Source organism: Coregonus lavaretus, assembly GCF_964263955.1.
Source record: "Coregonus lavaretus genome assembly, contig: HAP1_SCAFFOLD_4085, whole genome shotgun sequence".
Taxonomy (NCBI): domain Eukaryota; kingdom Metazoa; phylum Chordata; class Actinopteri; order Salmoniformes; family Salmonidae; genus Coregonus; species Coregonus lavaretus.
The window spans coordinates 1-16,075 of record NW_028156388.1 but is presented as its reverse complement, the minus strand read 5'-3'; the positions used below and the strand labels follow the sequence as shown (position 1 = coordinate 16,075).

General features: G+C 43.9%; 2 protein-coding genes across 3 annotated transcripts; one reads left to right on the top strand and one right to left on the bottom strand.

Annotated features, from left to right (window-relative positions):
* Nucleotides 1-399: 399 nt before the first annotated feature.
* On the bottom strand, nt 400-6,528 carry LOC311126414 (motile sperm domain-containing protein 2-like). 2 transcript variants are annotated; one of them, XM_084200419.1, is made up of 15 exons: nt 6,200-6,528; nt 6,054-6,111; nt 5,566-5,721; nt 5,144-5,230; nt 4,659-4,813; nt 4,004-4,064; nt 3,648-3,686; nt 3,429-3,553; nt 2,870-3,025; nt 2,647-2,744; nt 2,362-2,455; nt 2,178-2,274; nt 1,888-2,017; nt 1,636-1,738; nt 400-1,299 (listed from the first exon to the last, which is right to left on the bottom strand). In XM_084200419.1, the coding sequence occupies exons 1-15, from the start codon at nt 6,308-6,310 to the stop codon at nt 1,075-1,077; spliced, it is 1,695 nt and encodes a 564-aa protein (XP_084056545.1). In that variant the 5' UTR covers nt 6,311-6,528; the 3' UTR covers nt 400-1,074. The 2 variants fall into 2 exon arrangements, with proteins under 2 accessions (XP_084056545.1, XP_084056544.1); XM_084200418.1 differs by having other exon boundaries at nt 2,870-2,977; nt 6,200-6,390.
* Nucleotides 6,529-8,189: 1,661 nt separating this feature from the next.
* On the top strand, nt 8,190-10,339 carry LOC311126412 (gem-associated protein 8-like). The gene is made up of 4 exons (XM_084200417.1): nt 8,190-8,270; nt 8,533-8,578; nt 8,751-9,135; nt 9,349-10,339. Exons 2-4 carry the CDS (start codon nt 8,576-8,578, stop codon nt 9,606-9,608), a joined length of 648 nt encoding a protein of 215 aa, XP_084056543.1. The 5' UTR covers nt 8,190-8,270; nt 8,533-8,575; the 3' UTR covers nt 9,609-10,339.
* Nucleotides 10,340-16,075: the final 5,736 nt, after the last annotated feature.

The window sequence follows — 16,075 nt, the reverse complement described above, 5'->3', positions numbered from 1 at the left end:
CACACTATGCAGTAGAGTAGACCAATTAAAAACAACGCTGCCTATTTCTTCAGAAAAATGTATGAATGTGTCTCTCCCAATCCCTTGTAAGTGAGTTGGATGTGGAGTGCATAGTGACAGACAGGTGGGTTCAAAAAGCAACAACCGTTGATTACGTCCGTAAATAACTCAGAATGTGCTTCAGAGCACAATTATTTTGCATTGGTGTCAATGGGAGAGAGGTGAGTGAGTGTGATTATCTTTAAATCAAAAACAATAATTGTGTTTATTTCATAGAGTGTATGTAGGTATTTGGCTGGTTCTGCTTCTTCAGATGAATCTAGGGGAAATTACAATCTGTAAACTATTACAATGTAACAACTAACGTAAATTACACTGTAAAAACACCAAGACGACATGTTGGCTATCAAATTATATTCATGGTCTTCCATTCATATAAACCCATAGTAAATAGTTCAAGTTAGACATAATTGAGAAGATATTAGTAACAGACAGGTTAAAGGTCCAATGCAGCTGTTTTTATCTCAATATCAAATCATTTCTGGGTAACAATTACGTACCTTAATCTGATTTTTTTCAATTAAATGGTCAAAAAGAAACAAAAATATCCTTTTAGCAAAGAGCAATTTCTCAAGCAATAATTTTGCTAGGGGTGTCTGGGAGTGGTCTGAGTGGGTAGGGGAAAACTGAAAACTAGCTGTTATTGGCAGAGAGGTTAGGAAACCCTCTTTCTTATTGGTCTGTTAACTAATTTACCGCCTGGTGATGTCACCAGGCAGGCCAAAACTCCAGAAGGGCTCCAGTTTTTGTCAAATGAATGTAAAAAGTTTCCCAACCTTAACCTAATTCTCCTAACCTGCTGTAAATTCTCCTAACCTGCTAGCCATGACCCACTAAAACAGGCTGAAATTTCAGGCAGTCTTTTCAAACAGCTCTTACACTAAAAGGGCATTATCATTACTTTCACAATTTCACAGTATTATTCCAACCTGATAGTGTGGAAATATGATTGTATTCACAGTGTCCAAAGGCCATTGAGTGGATTGCGAGCAGTTCCTCATATTTCTGCTCCAATCAGAAATCCACTTTCATCCTGACTCCACTGTGACTGGTCCTTTTGTCTTCTTCCTCCACTGTGGGAAAGTTAAAAAATGGCCACTCCCCAGTGTACTGTATGTAGAGGGCAGAGAAGCCTAAGGCCGTCAGCGCAGTCACCAGTACAGTCAATAGCTTCTGCCACCGCAGGCAGCGGTCCATCTTCTGTTCCAGCCTGGAGCTGCTGGCCATCAACTGAACAAGCTGGGGGAGGAACAGGGGGCACCAAGGGCATATTCATTAGGCGCCAAATGGAAGAAAACAGACCAAAACAGGGTGGGACTACCTGCCCTTGTCCCGTAAGAAATGCACATTTTTGTCTTCAGTTGCAAAACATTTGAAGATGTTTTCCCTTCCATGCCAAATGGAACACGACCCAGGTGAAGAACCGTTTTCAGACCACACACTGACTTCAGATGGTCTTGATAGATTGAAAAGCACTTCAGCAGGCAAAGATAATAGTCAATATGTAATTGTTCTATTGTACATTTGCATAATAAGGGTGTGTGTCAGAGTCTGTCGCCCGAGGTCACAACTCACCTTGGTGTGCATGTCTTGGTAGCCATTGGTCTCCATTTTGTAAGACCTGTCAGTCACAGGGCTGAGTGCCGACTTCATGCCCTCCAGCATGCGACATCGCAGCCTGTAGGTAAAGAAAGTAGAAGACCACTGGTGAACAGTCCTTAAATATGCGTCCTCGAGGCCTTGTTGCCTTTGGTGACAGTCAACAAACCAATACTCATAAAAACTGGTTTGAGTTGTGTTCTGTGTGTGTACAATGTATGGTGCTACCTGTGCTCCATTATTTTAGCCTTTGGGACGTCCTTCCAGAACTGGACGAGGTCTGTGCTTCCCCCACCACTACTTGGCTCCATCTCAGCAGCCATGATTAAGAAGCGGTCCTGAGGAGAGCACAGGGAACCTGAGAGCCAATTGGAGAGGAGGAAATCCGAGCACAAACGATTAGAGGACAGCTACAATTCCACATGGGCCAGTCCTTGACCTTTTCAAAACCTGAATGATGGGTTTGTATTACAAAGAGACAGAGGAGATGGTAGAATTATGGCTACGATATGTAGTACCTCCATGCAGGTACACAGTGATTTCCATACTCGTGCCCGCCCCACAGCTGCTACTGCTGGGCTTCACCCTGTACTTCTCTGGGGCTGTGGTCCGCACCTGAGGCCGCACAAACAAGGGTGCTCTCATACAAGTACATTGTAATGATTCATTCACACACTTAGAAAGAGCAGCATGAGAACTGACCTTGAAGGCCACTTGGTTTTTGGTGACATTATTGAGCATGATCAGACATCTCTTCTCACTCTCTCTGGGGCCAAAGCACAACTCCTCAGCAGGACTGGAAAAAGAGAGTGAGAGTGTGGGAGCCACATATCATCTCTGTCTAGCAGCCTCAGTGTAAACAGTGGACTCATAACCTTAAAAGGTAGTGTGAGGTCTGTGGTTGGAAACTATGTGACTCAATTAGTTTTTGAAGTGCTTACACTATACTGTATGTATCAGGGAAAATACACAGTTTCCAAAGCTAACCTGATATAGAGTAAGGTGCCTTTAAAAGTGACGGTTGACCTACGGGATCCTTTCCATCTGATGGCTGCATCATTGTCCCCATCCTCTGCAAAGTATACCTGCCTCAGACAAAGAGAGAAATTGAGCTCAAGGACACTAATATTCCTGTTGTTGATATCATTCGAGAGTGTAACAAAGTTCAGTGTTAAAACCAAGGGGTGTCATAGGGGGAATGAAGAACAACATTTCTGGTTCTGAGTGAAGGAGAGCTCGGCTCCAGGGTGTCCTTGGCCTCCAGGTCATCATCCTTTGACTCAGTGTCATCCTCTTGTCCAGTCTCTGATATGGGGTTCTGGAAGACATCATCAGGCAAAGGCGGGTAACTGAATTTGAATGGATCCTAGGAGAAAATGTGAAAATAACTCCAAGGTAAATGCAATGCATTTGTAATACATCAATTATTTATCAACGTATTGGTGATGAATTCTGGCAAGGTGTGTGTATACAAAATAGTATTGCTTTATGCACTGTATGCATGATACCAGCAGAGGGAGTTGTTTATATGCATGCAAGTATGTGTGTGTGCACAGACACAGCAGCTTTACATGAGAACATGGATGTATGACTCTTGAATATGTCAGTCATGTGCATCATATGCACTGTGCTGAAAGTAACGTGCATGCATGTTGTCATGTTAGCCAATGGGCATACACAGATGTTTTAACATCGGCATGTGCTTATGTGCACAGTAGATATTTGTATGTATGGGGGTTATTGTGGCCATTGAGTGGTAGGTTACACACAGTTCCTCCCATGTAGGACGGGAGGTGCTCTCCATCAACGTAGTTCTGGATGTCACTCTTGGACACAAACTTCAGCTTGTCGATGGCGTCTTGACTGAGCATGTTCTTCACTATCTTCCATGCCGCTATAAGGGAAGATGGGGGGAGTGTAGTTAGTAGTACTGACTGCAGCAGTGACATTGAGTGGAACCGTAGCATTTTCTTCTTTAAGTGACTCACCATTCATGATCCATGGCATCTCGTACATGAGCATTTTGGCTGAAATTAAATAGGACACATAAATCATAACACGATTCATTTTACATTCTCTGTAGGCAACAAAGGCATGCAATTGGGTTCACTGAGTCCTTTTACACTATGGGACCAAATGCACCAGGTGGAAGCTACAGGCGGCTGGTGGCACCTTAATTGGGGAGGACGAGCTCATAGTAATGGCTGGAATGGAATCAATGGAATGGTATCGAAGACATGTGTTTGATACCATTTCATTGACTCCATTCCAGCCATTACTATGAGCCGTCCTCCCTTCAGCAGCCTCCTGTGGTGGAAGAACACCAGAAGAAATAGATACTTACAGAGCAATCTAGGGTAATACACTTGGAAGCAATTTATTATATATTTGATCAAATCCATGTCCTACAAGAGAAAAGAGAGAGAATTCCTATTGTTTAAATAAATATTTTCAACAAATAAACCAATACATCTTTCAACCCGGTATGTGAGGGGAAACCTGTTTGGAAAGGACACAGCTGTACTGTATGTCTCCTGCCATATTTGAGCCCCAAGCTAAGGCATGACCCAGATTTGGCAATAGAGAATACTTTGTCTCAATGTACTCAAGACTGCTTCTGTTTATACAATCTTATGCTCCTAAGAAACCAATTTAGAGAGAAAAATAGTAGAATACATATAATAGTCAGCATCTAGTTCTTCAGAGCTTGCCGTCTACTACATGTTTGAGCTTGTCATGCACAGTGCACTGTACATAATATGGAAAGTAAACAACAGCACATACTTGAGCAGAGAATAGGTGAGGATAGTTCAGGTTCACCTTAGTGTGTCTTCACAAAGGTAGTTTAAAAGGAAACCAAAGACAAGCATTAGTGTGTAAAGATCCACTCAGTGACTTGTTAACACAAAATGTTTGGGAATTTTTACCAACTTCTACAACACAAATCCCACAAAGCATCTAGAGGGGAATGAAAGGAGAGCAGAGAGTGGACATCTTACAACGCAGCTTAGACCTGCTTCGGACATGTCAAAGATCACGGTGAGGGGAACCCCTGGTTCCCGCCGGGCGTAGCTCTCCAACCAGAAGGCCACGTACCTCTTCTTCTCTGTCAACATCTTCACATCCTTCACGTGCAGCTTAACCCTGAACCAGACTTGGCAGACAACATACGGTTAAAGCTCAGTGGCCTTCGAGGCAGAGACCCAAATAGCTCAAAAATACCAACTAATCCACCATACAAAAACGCAAGATTGCCAATCCCAATCCTAACTTGAGTTGTGTGTGCACCTAAATCAGGAAACTACAATCTGAATAGTGAGATGCATAGAAAATGATCACAGCACCCCAAAGTGAGGATGAGGCTTTTACAAGAGATAAAATGATGAGGGTGGCTATAAATGAGGTATCTCAGAAAAAACATTTTCACAACAGAACCTTCTTGATTGTCAGCACATATGTTGGGAAAGAGAACACAAAAACCTACACAGTTTGTTGCCCTCTTTATCGTAGCCATGGAGATAATGCATGCCTGACTCAAAAAGAGACTTTTGAACAGAGCTTTCATTGATGTCTGGAAGATAAAGGAGGGATATTCATAAATTAATCAAACCGGACTATCACTGCTGTCTATAATAGTAATAATAATAATAATAATACATCATTCTTATATATTATACTTATATAGCGCTATTCATTACATAAATACATCTCAAAGCAGGAAACATCTTATCAACACCATCATGTTCAACCAGTGGAAGTATGTCAGCAATTTGCAGAATGCACAATAACCTAGCCAACTATTCTACTGTTCTTTGTTGGAGCTATATGTTCGTTATTACAGCTATACAGTATTGGACAAGGGTACTGGTTGACATCAAGTCCCTGTAAAAGCAAAGGTCAACCCACCATTCAGTTTGAATTCTTTTCTCCACTGAAGACTCTCGTCGATCATCTTCAAGCTGTCCTCCACCACATAGTGTCGCCATTCCAGATAACCGTCAACCAAAACATCGTCCTTCCATAACCTGTCCACGTCCCTTGAGTCATACTTGTCTGCTGAGTCTGTTGGAAAATGTATGACACACAGTATTATTACGCTGTGCGTTTGTGTGGTACATTGAATTCAGTTGAGCTGCTTCTGTCTTTAAAAAAAAAAGTGATAGTTTCAGGTTAAAATACTCGACTTGTGATTGGTATGGACAACTATGGAGCATCAAAAGAGGCATATACTGCACAACACACACCTGGGTTAATATACACTTCAAAGGGTGTAAATGCACATGGATTTCAGTGTTCTCAGGATAAATTTTTGTTGTTGTTGCGCAATCCTACTTTAGCCTACTCTATACACAAACAGCTGTTCCAGGACTACCAGTAGAAAGCAGAGCGCTCACCTTGTGCATATTCGATCCGGAATATGTGTCTTGTTTCCTCTATTTTCTTTTGAATGTCCTGTTTGAGAGGACATATTTCAAAATGTGGCTACTTCTGCAACTTTTACAATTAGTATGTCAACTGTTACTGTTTTTATTAGGCCTACCTGCTCTGATAAAGCTGATTTTGCGTCCGTCATGCTCGAAAGACAAGAAATCAAAACCAGTTGGTTGGGATGTGTGCCTGATGCGCTGTCTGAGAGGAAGTACACCATCATGTTTCACTATTTCAGCTGTTACAGACCACGAACAGACGAACTGACACTGCAAATGCTTAAAAGCCACAATGCCATTTCGACAGTCTGACCCTGTCACTTTGTGTGGTAAACTGAGGGATGGGGCTTGTTGTGCAATTAAACTGAACGTCTTTACTTCAGATCAACATGTTAACAACTCGCACAAAACTCACTCATCCAATCCTCACGCCTCGGTTCACGCACAACGTGCCTGATACATTCTTAAAGCCACAGTATTCAATACTCAACTGAACTACAGATGAAGTCGGAAGTTTACATACACCTTAGCCAAATACATTTAAACTCCGTTTTTCACAATTCCTGACATTTTACCTAGTAAAAATTCCCTGTCTTAGGTCAGTTAGGATCACCACTTTATTTAAAAAATGTGAAAATGTCAGAATAATAGTAGAGAGAATGATTTATTTAAGCTTTTATTTCTTTGATCACATTCCCAGTGGGTCAGAAGTTTACATACACTCAATTAGTATTTGGTAGCATTGCCTTTAAATTGTTTAACTTGGGTCAAACGTTTCGGGTAGTCTTCCACAAGCTTCCCACAATAAGTTGGGGGAATTTTGGCCCATTCCTCCTGACAGAGCTGGTGTAACTGAGTCAGGTTTGTAGGCCTCCTTACTCGCACACGCTTTTTCAGTTCTGCCCACAAATGTTCTATAGGATCAAGGTCCGGGCTTTGTGATGGCCACTCCAATACCTTGACTTTGTTGTCCTTAAGCCATTTTGCCACAACTTTGGAAGTATGCTTGGGGTCATTGTCCATTTGGAAGACCCATTTGTGACCAAGCTTTAACTTCCTGACTGATGTCTTGAGATGTATGGTATTATTTTATGTATCATTAAGGCAAAAGTAGGGAGAGGTCAAAGGTAAAATAATAATATTAGTAATAAACATGATTATGTTTAAATGAATGTATGTGCTCTGTCGCAGGGGCTCCAAACTGTGGCCATGGGTTTGTTATAGACACATGGTATGCATTACTGAAGTTCTTTTTTAAGAAGGGGGCCTGAGCCACGCAGCCAATAGAATGATAGAATGAAAGGCTTCATATAGAAAAAGCATTCATGACCTTTTGGAGTGGACATTATGTGACAGCTGGATGTTGAAAAAGAAGGGTGGTGCAGAACTAAAATAAGTTAGGAATGTGCGCATGTTTGTTCATTTGTGTGTATAAAAGAGATCTCTAAGCCAGAGAGAGACAGTTTATCCATGGAGAAAAAACTCAGGCTTTTTGTTATGCAATAAAGAGTCTAAATTCTTGAATTCACAGGCTTCTGTGTCTATAGAGATATTTTGTTTGAGTTGATTATCTCTTAGTCAAATGTTTCTACGACAGATGTTGCTTCAATATATCCACATACTTTTCCTTCCTCATGATGCCATCTATTTTGTGAAGTGCATCAGTCCCTCCTGCAACAAAGCACCCCCACAGCATGATGCTGTCCCCCCTTTTTCCTCCAAACATAATGGTCATTATGGCCAAACAGTTCTATTTTTGTTTCATCAGACCAGAGGACATTTCTCCAAAAAGTACGATCTTTGTCCCCATGTGCAGTTGCAAACCGTAGTCTGGCTTTTTTTTGGTGGTTTTGGAGCAGTGGCTTCTTCCTTGCTGAGCGGCCTTTCAGGTTATGTCAATATAGGACTCGTTTTACTGTGGATATAGATACTTTTGTACCGGTTTTCTCCAGCATCTTCACAAGGTCCTTTGCTGTTGTTCTGGGATTGATTTGCACTTTGGGCAGGACCGACTTTGGGAAACCCTGCTCTAGAGGTATTCGTTTCAACTACTATCCACTAGGTGGCATCATGTAGTCGTGAACTAAATAGCTTTTTTATTTTCCAAAGGCTTCTGGGAGATTTTTTCAGCTGTTTCTTTGTTGCTGCATGCGTTTGTCACGGTTCGGGTGCACTATGATGAAGGTAACGAGCGATCTACGTTGCCTCAATGTATCGTGCACTTATTCACACTGAATTACTGTCTATAATAATGTTATAGCTATTGACGTTTGAGCATATATCGCTCAAAACCGCCAGCTGCCTCCATCTTTGTATTGATGATGTCATTTTGCTAGCTGCTGCTAACTTGCTTGCTATGGCTCCCCTGGAGCTCCTATGCTAGCCAGCTAGCTATGACTAGTTTGAAATTAAGTTTATTATGACAACAATGTGTTTCCCTTTACAGACAGTAGCTGCGATCTAAACCACGCTGCAGGAGAAGCACCACCATGGTAAGGTGCCTTTCTAGATTCAAGATACCACATTGGACCTTTTTGGTTAGCCTAGTTCTGCACTTTGTGGCTAGTTTTGCACGTGAAACTTTTATGAAAAAATCTATGTTGGTTGGATGTTATCAATGAATCATGATGATAACAATGTCATCCATCCTCTTGTCCTGGACAGGAGGACCATGGTAGCATCCACTCCTGGTTTGCCCACCCCGTGTATGGCCGCTACTGGCAGCATTACCAGCAGGCTATGAATTGGCACGAGAGACACAGGCAGGCCTACAGAAAGGCCTGGGAGGCAGCCTACGGGCCAGGGTACCCCCAACAGTACCCAACTGCCCCCCAACGCTATGCAGACTGGCATGGAGGAGAGAGTGGGGGGAGGAGGGCAGAGGAGACAGTCGCTGCTAAGGACCATGTGGAGGAGGATTTAGAGGGGGGCACAGATGATGGGGAAAGTGGCTCAGACAGCGAGATCGAATGTGACGTCAGCAACATGGAGATCACAGAGGAGCTGCGCCAGTATTTTGCCCAGACTGAGCGGCACAAGGAGGAGCTCAGTGAGTGTGTCATTCTCTCCATCTACATCTAGAAAGTTCCACAATGAGTGTTAATAACTCTATAATAACCCTCTAACACCACATCATATGGTCTTCTGATCATACTGCTGTACGAGTAGACAACTTAAAGCACCATTACAACTACAATGAATGAATTACGAAGTATTCTGATGCTGATTTTAAAAGCCTTGTGTCTTGTGTTCCTCCCCACAGAGAAGCAGCAGCAGCTGGAGGCGGAGCAGCAGGAGACCTACGTGTTGGCCGACCAGGACATGCACAGAATTTCCTGGAGCAGCAGGTCGCTGCCCCCCTCTGAGCGGCCGGGTGAGCGCCGAGGCGCTGAGATGAAGAAGCTGTACGGCGAAGACGCGGCAAAGATCCAGGGCATGGAGACGGCCATGCAGCTCAACTTCGACAGAAACTGTGACAAGAAACAGCCCAAATACTGGCCCGTCATCCCTCTAAAACTGTAGCTCCACTACGGATATCTATGTTCTTCCACTGGAGCCCACCCACACACTGCTCCAGTCTAGACAACCCCCTGAAACATAGCTGAGAAACTGGGTCATGTTCAGTAGGGAGGAAACTGTTTGAAACAGGGAGGTACTACCTGCAACCTGATCAAAGTACCTAAACATTCCCCCTTTCACCATAACATTTTATGTCAACCAACATTTAGGAGGGAATTTTGTTTCTGTCATTCCTACCCAGTTATTTCTGTTCCTCTGGTTTCACAATGAAATTACAAATGCATAAGATGAGGACAAGTATACACAATTTGCATAAATGTTAAAACTCCCCCTGCAAATTGAGTTTACAGACTCTTTTTCAGGCTACCTGTTCTGTCAGTTAGCAGGGTTTCATGTCCAGGTAGCCTACAATCTATGATCCTCCTATTGCTGTCAAGTAGTTGTTGTTTTTATGTTGGGGGATTTCTTTCCTAGTTCATTTAACCATAAGTGAAGGATGCAATTGCTGCTATATTGGTTTCACCATAGATCGTTTTCATCATCTTCAGATACTGCTTAATAGCCTCCGCCTCTGTTTGCTTCTTTCTCAACAATCAGATGGGTTGTATCCGTCTCAGCGGCTCAGGTAGAACAATGTGTTGGTTTCTTCCCATGTGTCTGTTTTATATCAATCAGTTGTATTTTTTATAAGATTATTGATATCGTTTCTAATAAAGAATGTATGTGATTAATTGAAACACTGAATACGTTATTATATCAGATTTGAAATGTCAACATCTGTTTCAGTGAGGCTAATGATTTATGGTCCTGGATCTTGGTACTTTGATTTCATTTGGTCTGGGTCTGTGTTCTGTGGTACATGAGAATCCAGCCACTGAGTGGATTCTGGCATGGCTGTAGTCAATGTTTTGGCCTGATTTAAAGCAACTTCATCTAACCCTAGTCTTACTGTCACAGGTAACCTGGTGGTCCAACTGCTAGAAAAGAGGCCAGCACACAGAACCAGACCTCAACTCTAGTGCGTAACATCAACACACGCTTGACATTTACATTGGGGTTTATGGTGCAACAAACGGTTGGTAGCATTCTGTGTCAGGGTAGGAGCTGCAGAGGTCTAAGGCACTGCATCGCAGTGCTAGCTGTGCCACTAGAGATCCTGGTTCGAATCCAGGCTCTGTCATAGCCGGCCGCGACCGGGAGACCCATGGGGCGGCGCACAATTGGCCCAGCGTCGTCTAGGGTAGGGGAGGGAATGGCTGGCAGGGATGTAGCTCTGTTGGTAGAGCATGGCGTTTGCAACGCCAGGGATGTGGGTTCGATTACCACGGGGGGTATAAAAAAATAAGGATAAGAGCGTCTGCTAAATGACTAAAATGTAAATGTCTTGCATCACCTGGCATTTCACTCATAGCCCACTGGCCATGGAGGCCAAGCCAAGAGGTGAAATGTGATATTTTATAAATAATTTATAGATAATTTCCTCCCCTAGGATAAACACTGAGGTTACTTCTCTTGTCTCCTTCAAGTTTTTTCAATTTTACAAAAACAGGCACAGTAACAGTATTGACCAAAAAAACCAAATAAACAGAACATTACTACATCAAGCATGTCATTATAGAGATCAAAATATGTTAAAAGCAATGTTTGTGCAGACATTAGAAAGCTTTCCTATTGACCAAAAAGGGGCCAAGGCCCAGCAATGACGTCACTCACCCTGCCCCAGTATCTACCGGATGGGGTGCATTGATTTCGGGGAGAGCGTTCGTGCACTGGTGCTCCAGCGCGCGCCCTGCTGCCCTGCACGAACCAGCTCCCCGCTTGCAGAACTTTTGTCACATCGCATCGGCCAAGCACTGAAGTTCTACGAAAGTAACAAAATGGGTAGGTGCAATTATCAATACCCTAATACTTTCCTCTTCGTTTCTTCAACTGGAAAACTTGAGTATGCATGTCTTGTCTTTTTTTTTTTTTTTTACTTCTTCATGCTTGGCTACGTTTTTGTTGTCATAGCAATGGTGTTCAACGGGATAGAGTGCTCGATTTAGCGGGCATATAGACATAGCCTACAAGCACGATCCGTTGACTAGATTAAGGCGATGTTAAATGGATTTTATTTATGGTGGCAGGTATAAATTCTGTGATCTGAACTCAGCTCTCATAGTTCCTTTGCCTAATCTAGTCTACTGTCTAATACATGAATGCGGAGCTTTTTCTGTGATTTTAGGCAACAACAATAAAAAAAAAAAAGAATAATACATGAACTAATAGGGCCTAAATAATGTAGTAGCCTACAGTTACTAAATAGTTTCTTGTTGTTTTGTATTCTGTATTATTTTTGATATTATTTCTGCTTTTTCTGTCTACATTAATACGTGAAGTGAATGCAGTGACATATTGTGTGTGTGAATCTGGGTGCATATCCTCGTGCGTGTGCCCTGGCCCCTGTGGTAGCCCAAATGGATGGGAAAGAATTCAAGTGTTGATTTGTCCCAGCTGGGGCCTTGGAATGAGACATTTTACACTGGACATTCTCCGCCGACCCGACCATGGAGTCTGATGGCAGACTACTCTCTGCCCCAACAGAGACTGGGAATATTCTCACAGTGAAATTGTGTCTGCTTGCTGTGTGTGAGCGAGTGCGTTATAAATGCAATGAATGTGTGTGACTTGTGACACTGACCGACTAATCAAAAGGGAACCATCGCGCTCTACACTGACTGACTACCCATGATGACCTCACTTAGTTGTTACTGCCCTCTCTGTTGAATGGAACCCAGATAGCTATGTTTCTAGGCATGTCGTGTCATTGTTTCAGCCTTGGCTTGTTGTTATAGCTGACCGTTACAGAGTTGCATGACACTGGCTGTGCTCTCTAGCAACGGCAGCCTTTAACACTCTTACCCAGGGAGGCAGTGACGTCAGCCTAACTCTCCAACGAGACGCTATCTCTCTCTCCTCTCTCTCTCTGCTCTCCTCTCTGATTGGTTAGGAAGCGGTTGAATACTGCTACATGAAGCGCTTCACAGACAGAGATGGCTCAAATTGGCTTATTCATCCCCCCTCCTCTCCCCTGAAACTATTCCACAGGTTGTTGCTGTAAATGAGAATGTGTTCTCAGTCAACTTACCTGGTAAAATAAGTGTTAAATGAATAAATACATTAAAAACATTAAATGGCCATTGTTTATTGTGAGTTGAGCAGCTAAGAGAAAGCCTCTTCAACACACACTTGATGAACACGTGCACAGACACACACGTGCACACACACGCGCTAGGGGAACTAAAGTAGGATATTTGGGTAAACAGAGGAGGACCAGAGCGTAGATCTTACTCCTCTCTCTTCCCTCTCTTACTCCACTTCTAACTGTAAAGAAATCTCCATGACCGTCATAGGCTGTCTGGCTACATTAGCCATGCCCGTGGTAGGAGCCATTTCTGAGACTTTCATGGAACCATTGGTTTCTCTGAGACTGAAGATGGAGGGATCATTGAGATGACTTGTTGCCATAGCGACAGGTATGTATGCTGGGAACTTAAAGGCACCATCTCAATCCTGTCACGTGTGATCTGGGGACACTCATGTGCACGAACATACACAAGCACACGCCGAGCATGCCCATTTGTAGCCCTGTCAATCTTTCCTTCCATCTTCATGGGAACCATAATGATGACAATGATGATGATACTAACCTTCCAGGCCTGTACGTTCTCTGTCCTGCAACATGACTTATTGGTCTCTGAGGGTCGCTGTAAAGGATTCCAACATATTCCTGGGTGGTGGGGGGCGGGTTGTTTTGAAGCAGAGGCCCTGGTCATGTGACCCTGGCTTCCTGGGGGATTCATGAAATGGTGGGGTGGGATGTGACATCATGTTGAGCTGCCTGCAGTATCTGGGCCAGAGGGATTATGGGGCTAGTCAGTTAAAACAGTGGGGGGCGGGGTAGGAGGGCTGGGTTAAGCATGTCAGCAAAGACAGTGGTGAGTTGTTAAGGGAGACCCCACACTCCCGCCTCGATTTCCATCCTCAGCTCCTTGGATTTTGAGCTCTCTGACTATAAGATGTTGCACGAGATAGACGGGAAATTAAAAATGCATTAATTATCTGTCTTATCAAACAGTGGTTGCTTCTCGAGAGGAGTGTTGTGACCTGTCCCCTGAGTTATCCCAATGTGTCTCCATTCCTGGGATCTCAGTGTTTGTCTTGGAGTCACTTGGACCCTCAAATTCCCCTCCCCTCCCTATGTAACTCACCTCCCTATATAACTCCCCTCACATCCCTATATGTCTAAGGATGGATGCTGGCTCAGGAAAATGTCAGCCTACACAGCTTAGTTCAGCCAGAGTTGAGGTGAGAAAACTAGAGTTGCAGGTGTTTTCATTTAGGCAGCGTCTGAGAGCCAAGTCAGACGCGACCAGCAGAGTTTGCATGGATGTACATGTGTGTGCTCTAGTTCAGCTGTGTGGGGAGTGAGTATGAGCAGCCAAGGTTGTCAGCAGGATTGGGAAAGGTGCCTCCAGAACCGACAACTCCCCCTGTTGATGTTTGTGTGTTTGGTTACTAAGGATTAACTCTCTCCAGCATCCACGTTCAGAGTCCCTGATGAGAGGGGGCTAGGTGTCTCCTTAGCGACCGCTCGTGTAGGGGCGGGGCGAGAGCAGGCAGAGAATGGCCTGGCAGGAAAGTGGGTCATCCTGCCAGATTACGTCCCGTGTGCCCAGCTCTGTCCGCTCTGCCCCGTCTAACCAGGGGAGCAGAATGGGAGTCGCTGCTGTGTCACAGCCCTCCATGTCCCCCTAGTCCCAGCTGTGGATGACTTACTCAGAACCTCCATAGGCTCTCTCCCAGCCAAGGTTTCCCTTTTACAGGGAGCAAAGGCAATTAAAATGGCCAGGATTAGACTAAAGCGTCAGCAGGAGGCTCTTAATGCCCGCTTCTAGATAATGTGCAAAGTGTATGTGTGTCTTTGTGTGTGTGTCTTTGTGTGTGTGTCTTCGTGTGTGTCTGTATTAGTTTGTGTGTTAGGTTGCTGGTGTTTGGGATCAGTCGTCTGTGTATCGATGAAACAACGGCCCCAGCCGATAGACAGTAGACACACACACCCATCACTGGACGGGTTGCTGCTATCCCAGGTTAGAAGGATACTAGACTCAGACGACTGTTCAGAGAGGGTTCAGGGGTCAGACAAGGGCAGCCCATTGGAGGAAACGCAATAGGCTGGAGTAGTGTGACCTAATGGGGGTCATGAGAATCATGGGAACTTGTCCAAGAACATGGATGTGTCTCAAATTGCACCCTATTCCCTATATACAGTAGTTCACTACTTTTAGTGCACCATTAAATAGGAAATAGGGTGCCATTTGGGATGATGCGGATGCATGCAAAATGGCTCTAGGGTGGTGTGCTGCTTGGTGTTCTTCGTGCATTGAGAAAATTATTCTCTTGTTTTCTCTTGTTTTCTCTAATGGATGGAGAGTCCCACAAGCGGTGGAGGGGAGCAGGTCTTCAGGGGCTTTAAATAACTCTGAGAGGGAGGGAGACAGAGACAGCTTGAGGCGTAAACAAAAACATGACTGTTTGTGCCAAAGCCTCTGTCTGGGTGGCCATCCTCTAGCTCTGGGGAGATGGTCTGCAGACGATGCCATAAGTTGAACTGCTGATGGCCTAGACAGAACATCCACCCACAGCGTTGACCATATCTGTTGCTGTTTCTTTTCCAAACTTGACTAGACTCTCTTTACAGCCATCCATATTTAGCTCGTGATTTCAAAGATTTGCACTTTATTGACGGAGAGAACACGGAAGACGTGTCCTAGGAACCGATAGCATCATTAGATTCATAGATTTCAATCGGCTATGCCTATCGTCATGTTGACATGACACCATGGCAACTGCTATTAACATCCCCTAGGCCTAACATAATCTCTCTGATGTTGAGTTGATATTTCAGTTGACCCACAAGTTGACTTGTGAAAGATTGGACCAATCCAGTTTGCCAAGTCAGACACACATAAATATCCTTAAATGGAATTGGTTAAGTTTTGTAAACCGATTTCCAAAATGGAGGTGCTTTGGGAGTGGGACAGAATTTGAGGACATAATTGCAGTGTTGTTTCCAGGGGCATCAAAGGGAGGCCAGACTGTTCCTTTCTCCCCATTAACTCCACATCGGAGGGCATAATGGAGCCGTAATGGCCTCATTACTGGGAGAGAGAAGACCCCATTGTGGCTCCAGCGGCTCTAGTTTCTCTCTGTTCCACAGTAATGAGGAAGGACAGGTCCCACTCCTTAATTCATGTTATTTTGTGGTCATAAGAAAGTAAGTAGTAATTTCCTCTGAGAAATTAAAGGCAGTGTTCCATTGTTGAGCTCTTTATAAAGGGCAGCCATGTAGCTGACATCTTTGGTTCAGTGCATTTTTGGACTCCAATAGAGAGAGGAATTCTGGGACATAGAATGAGGCAGCAAAGACT

Bases quoted from the DNA above. Each gene is read 5' to 3' on its own strand.
- LOC311126414 (XM_084200419.1), bottom strand. From the start codon at position 6,310: ATGATGGTGTACTTCCTCTCAGACAGCGCATCAGGCACACATCCCAAC. The intron at 5,722-6,053 runs GTGAGCGCTCTG...ATTTTCCAACAG, and splicing joins CCGGATCGAATATGCACAAG to ACTCAGCAGACAAGTATGAC. The intron at 3,687-4,003 runs GTAAGTATCTAT...ATTTAATTTCAG, and splicing joins GTATTACCCTAGATTGCTCT to CCAAAATGCTCATGTACGAG.
- LOC311126412 (XM_084200417.1), top strand. The intron at 9,136-9,348 runs GTGAGTGTGTCA...TCCTCCCCACAG, and splicing joins GCGGCACAAGGAGGAGCTCA to AGAAGCAGCAGCAGCTGGAG.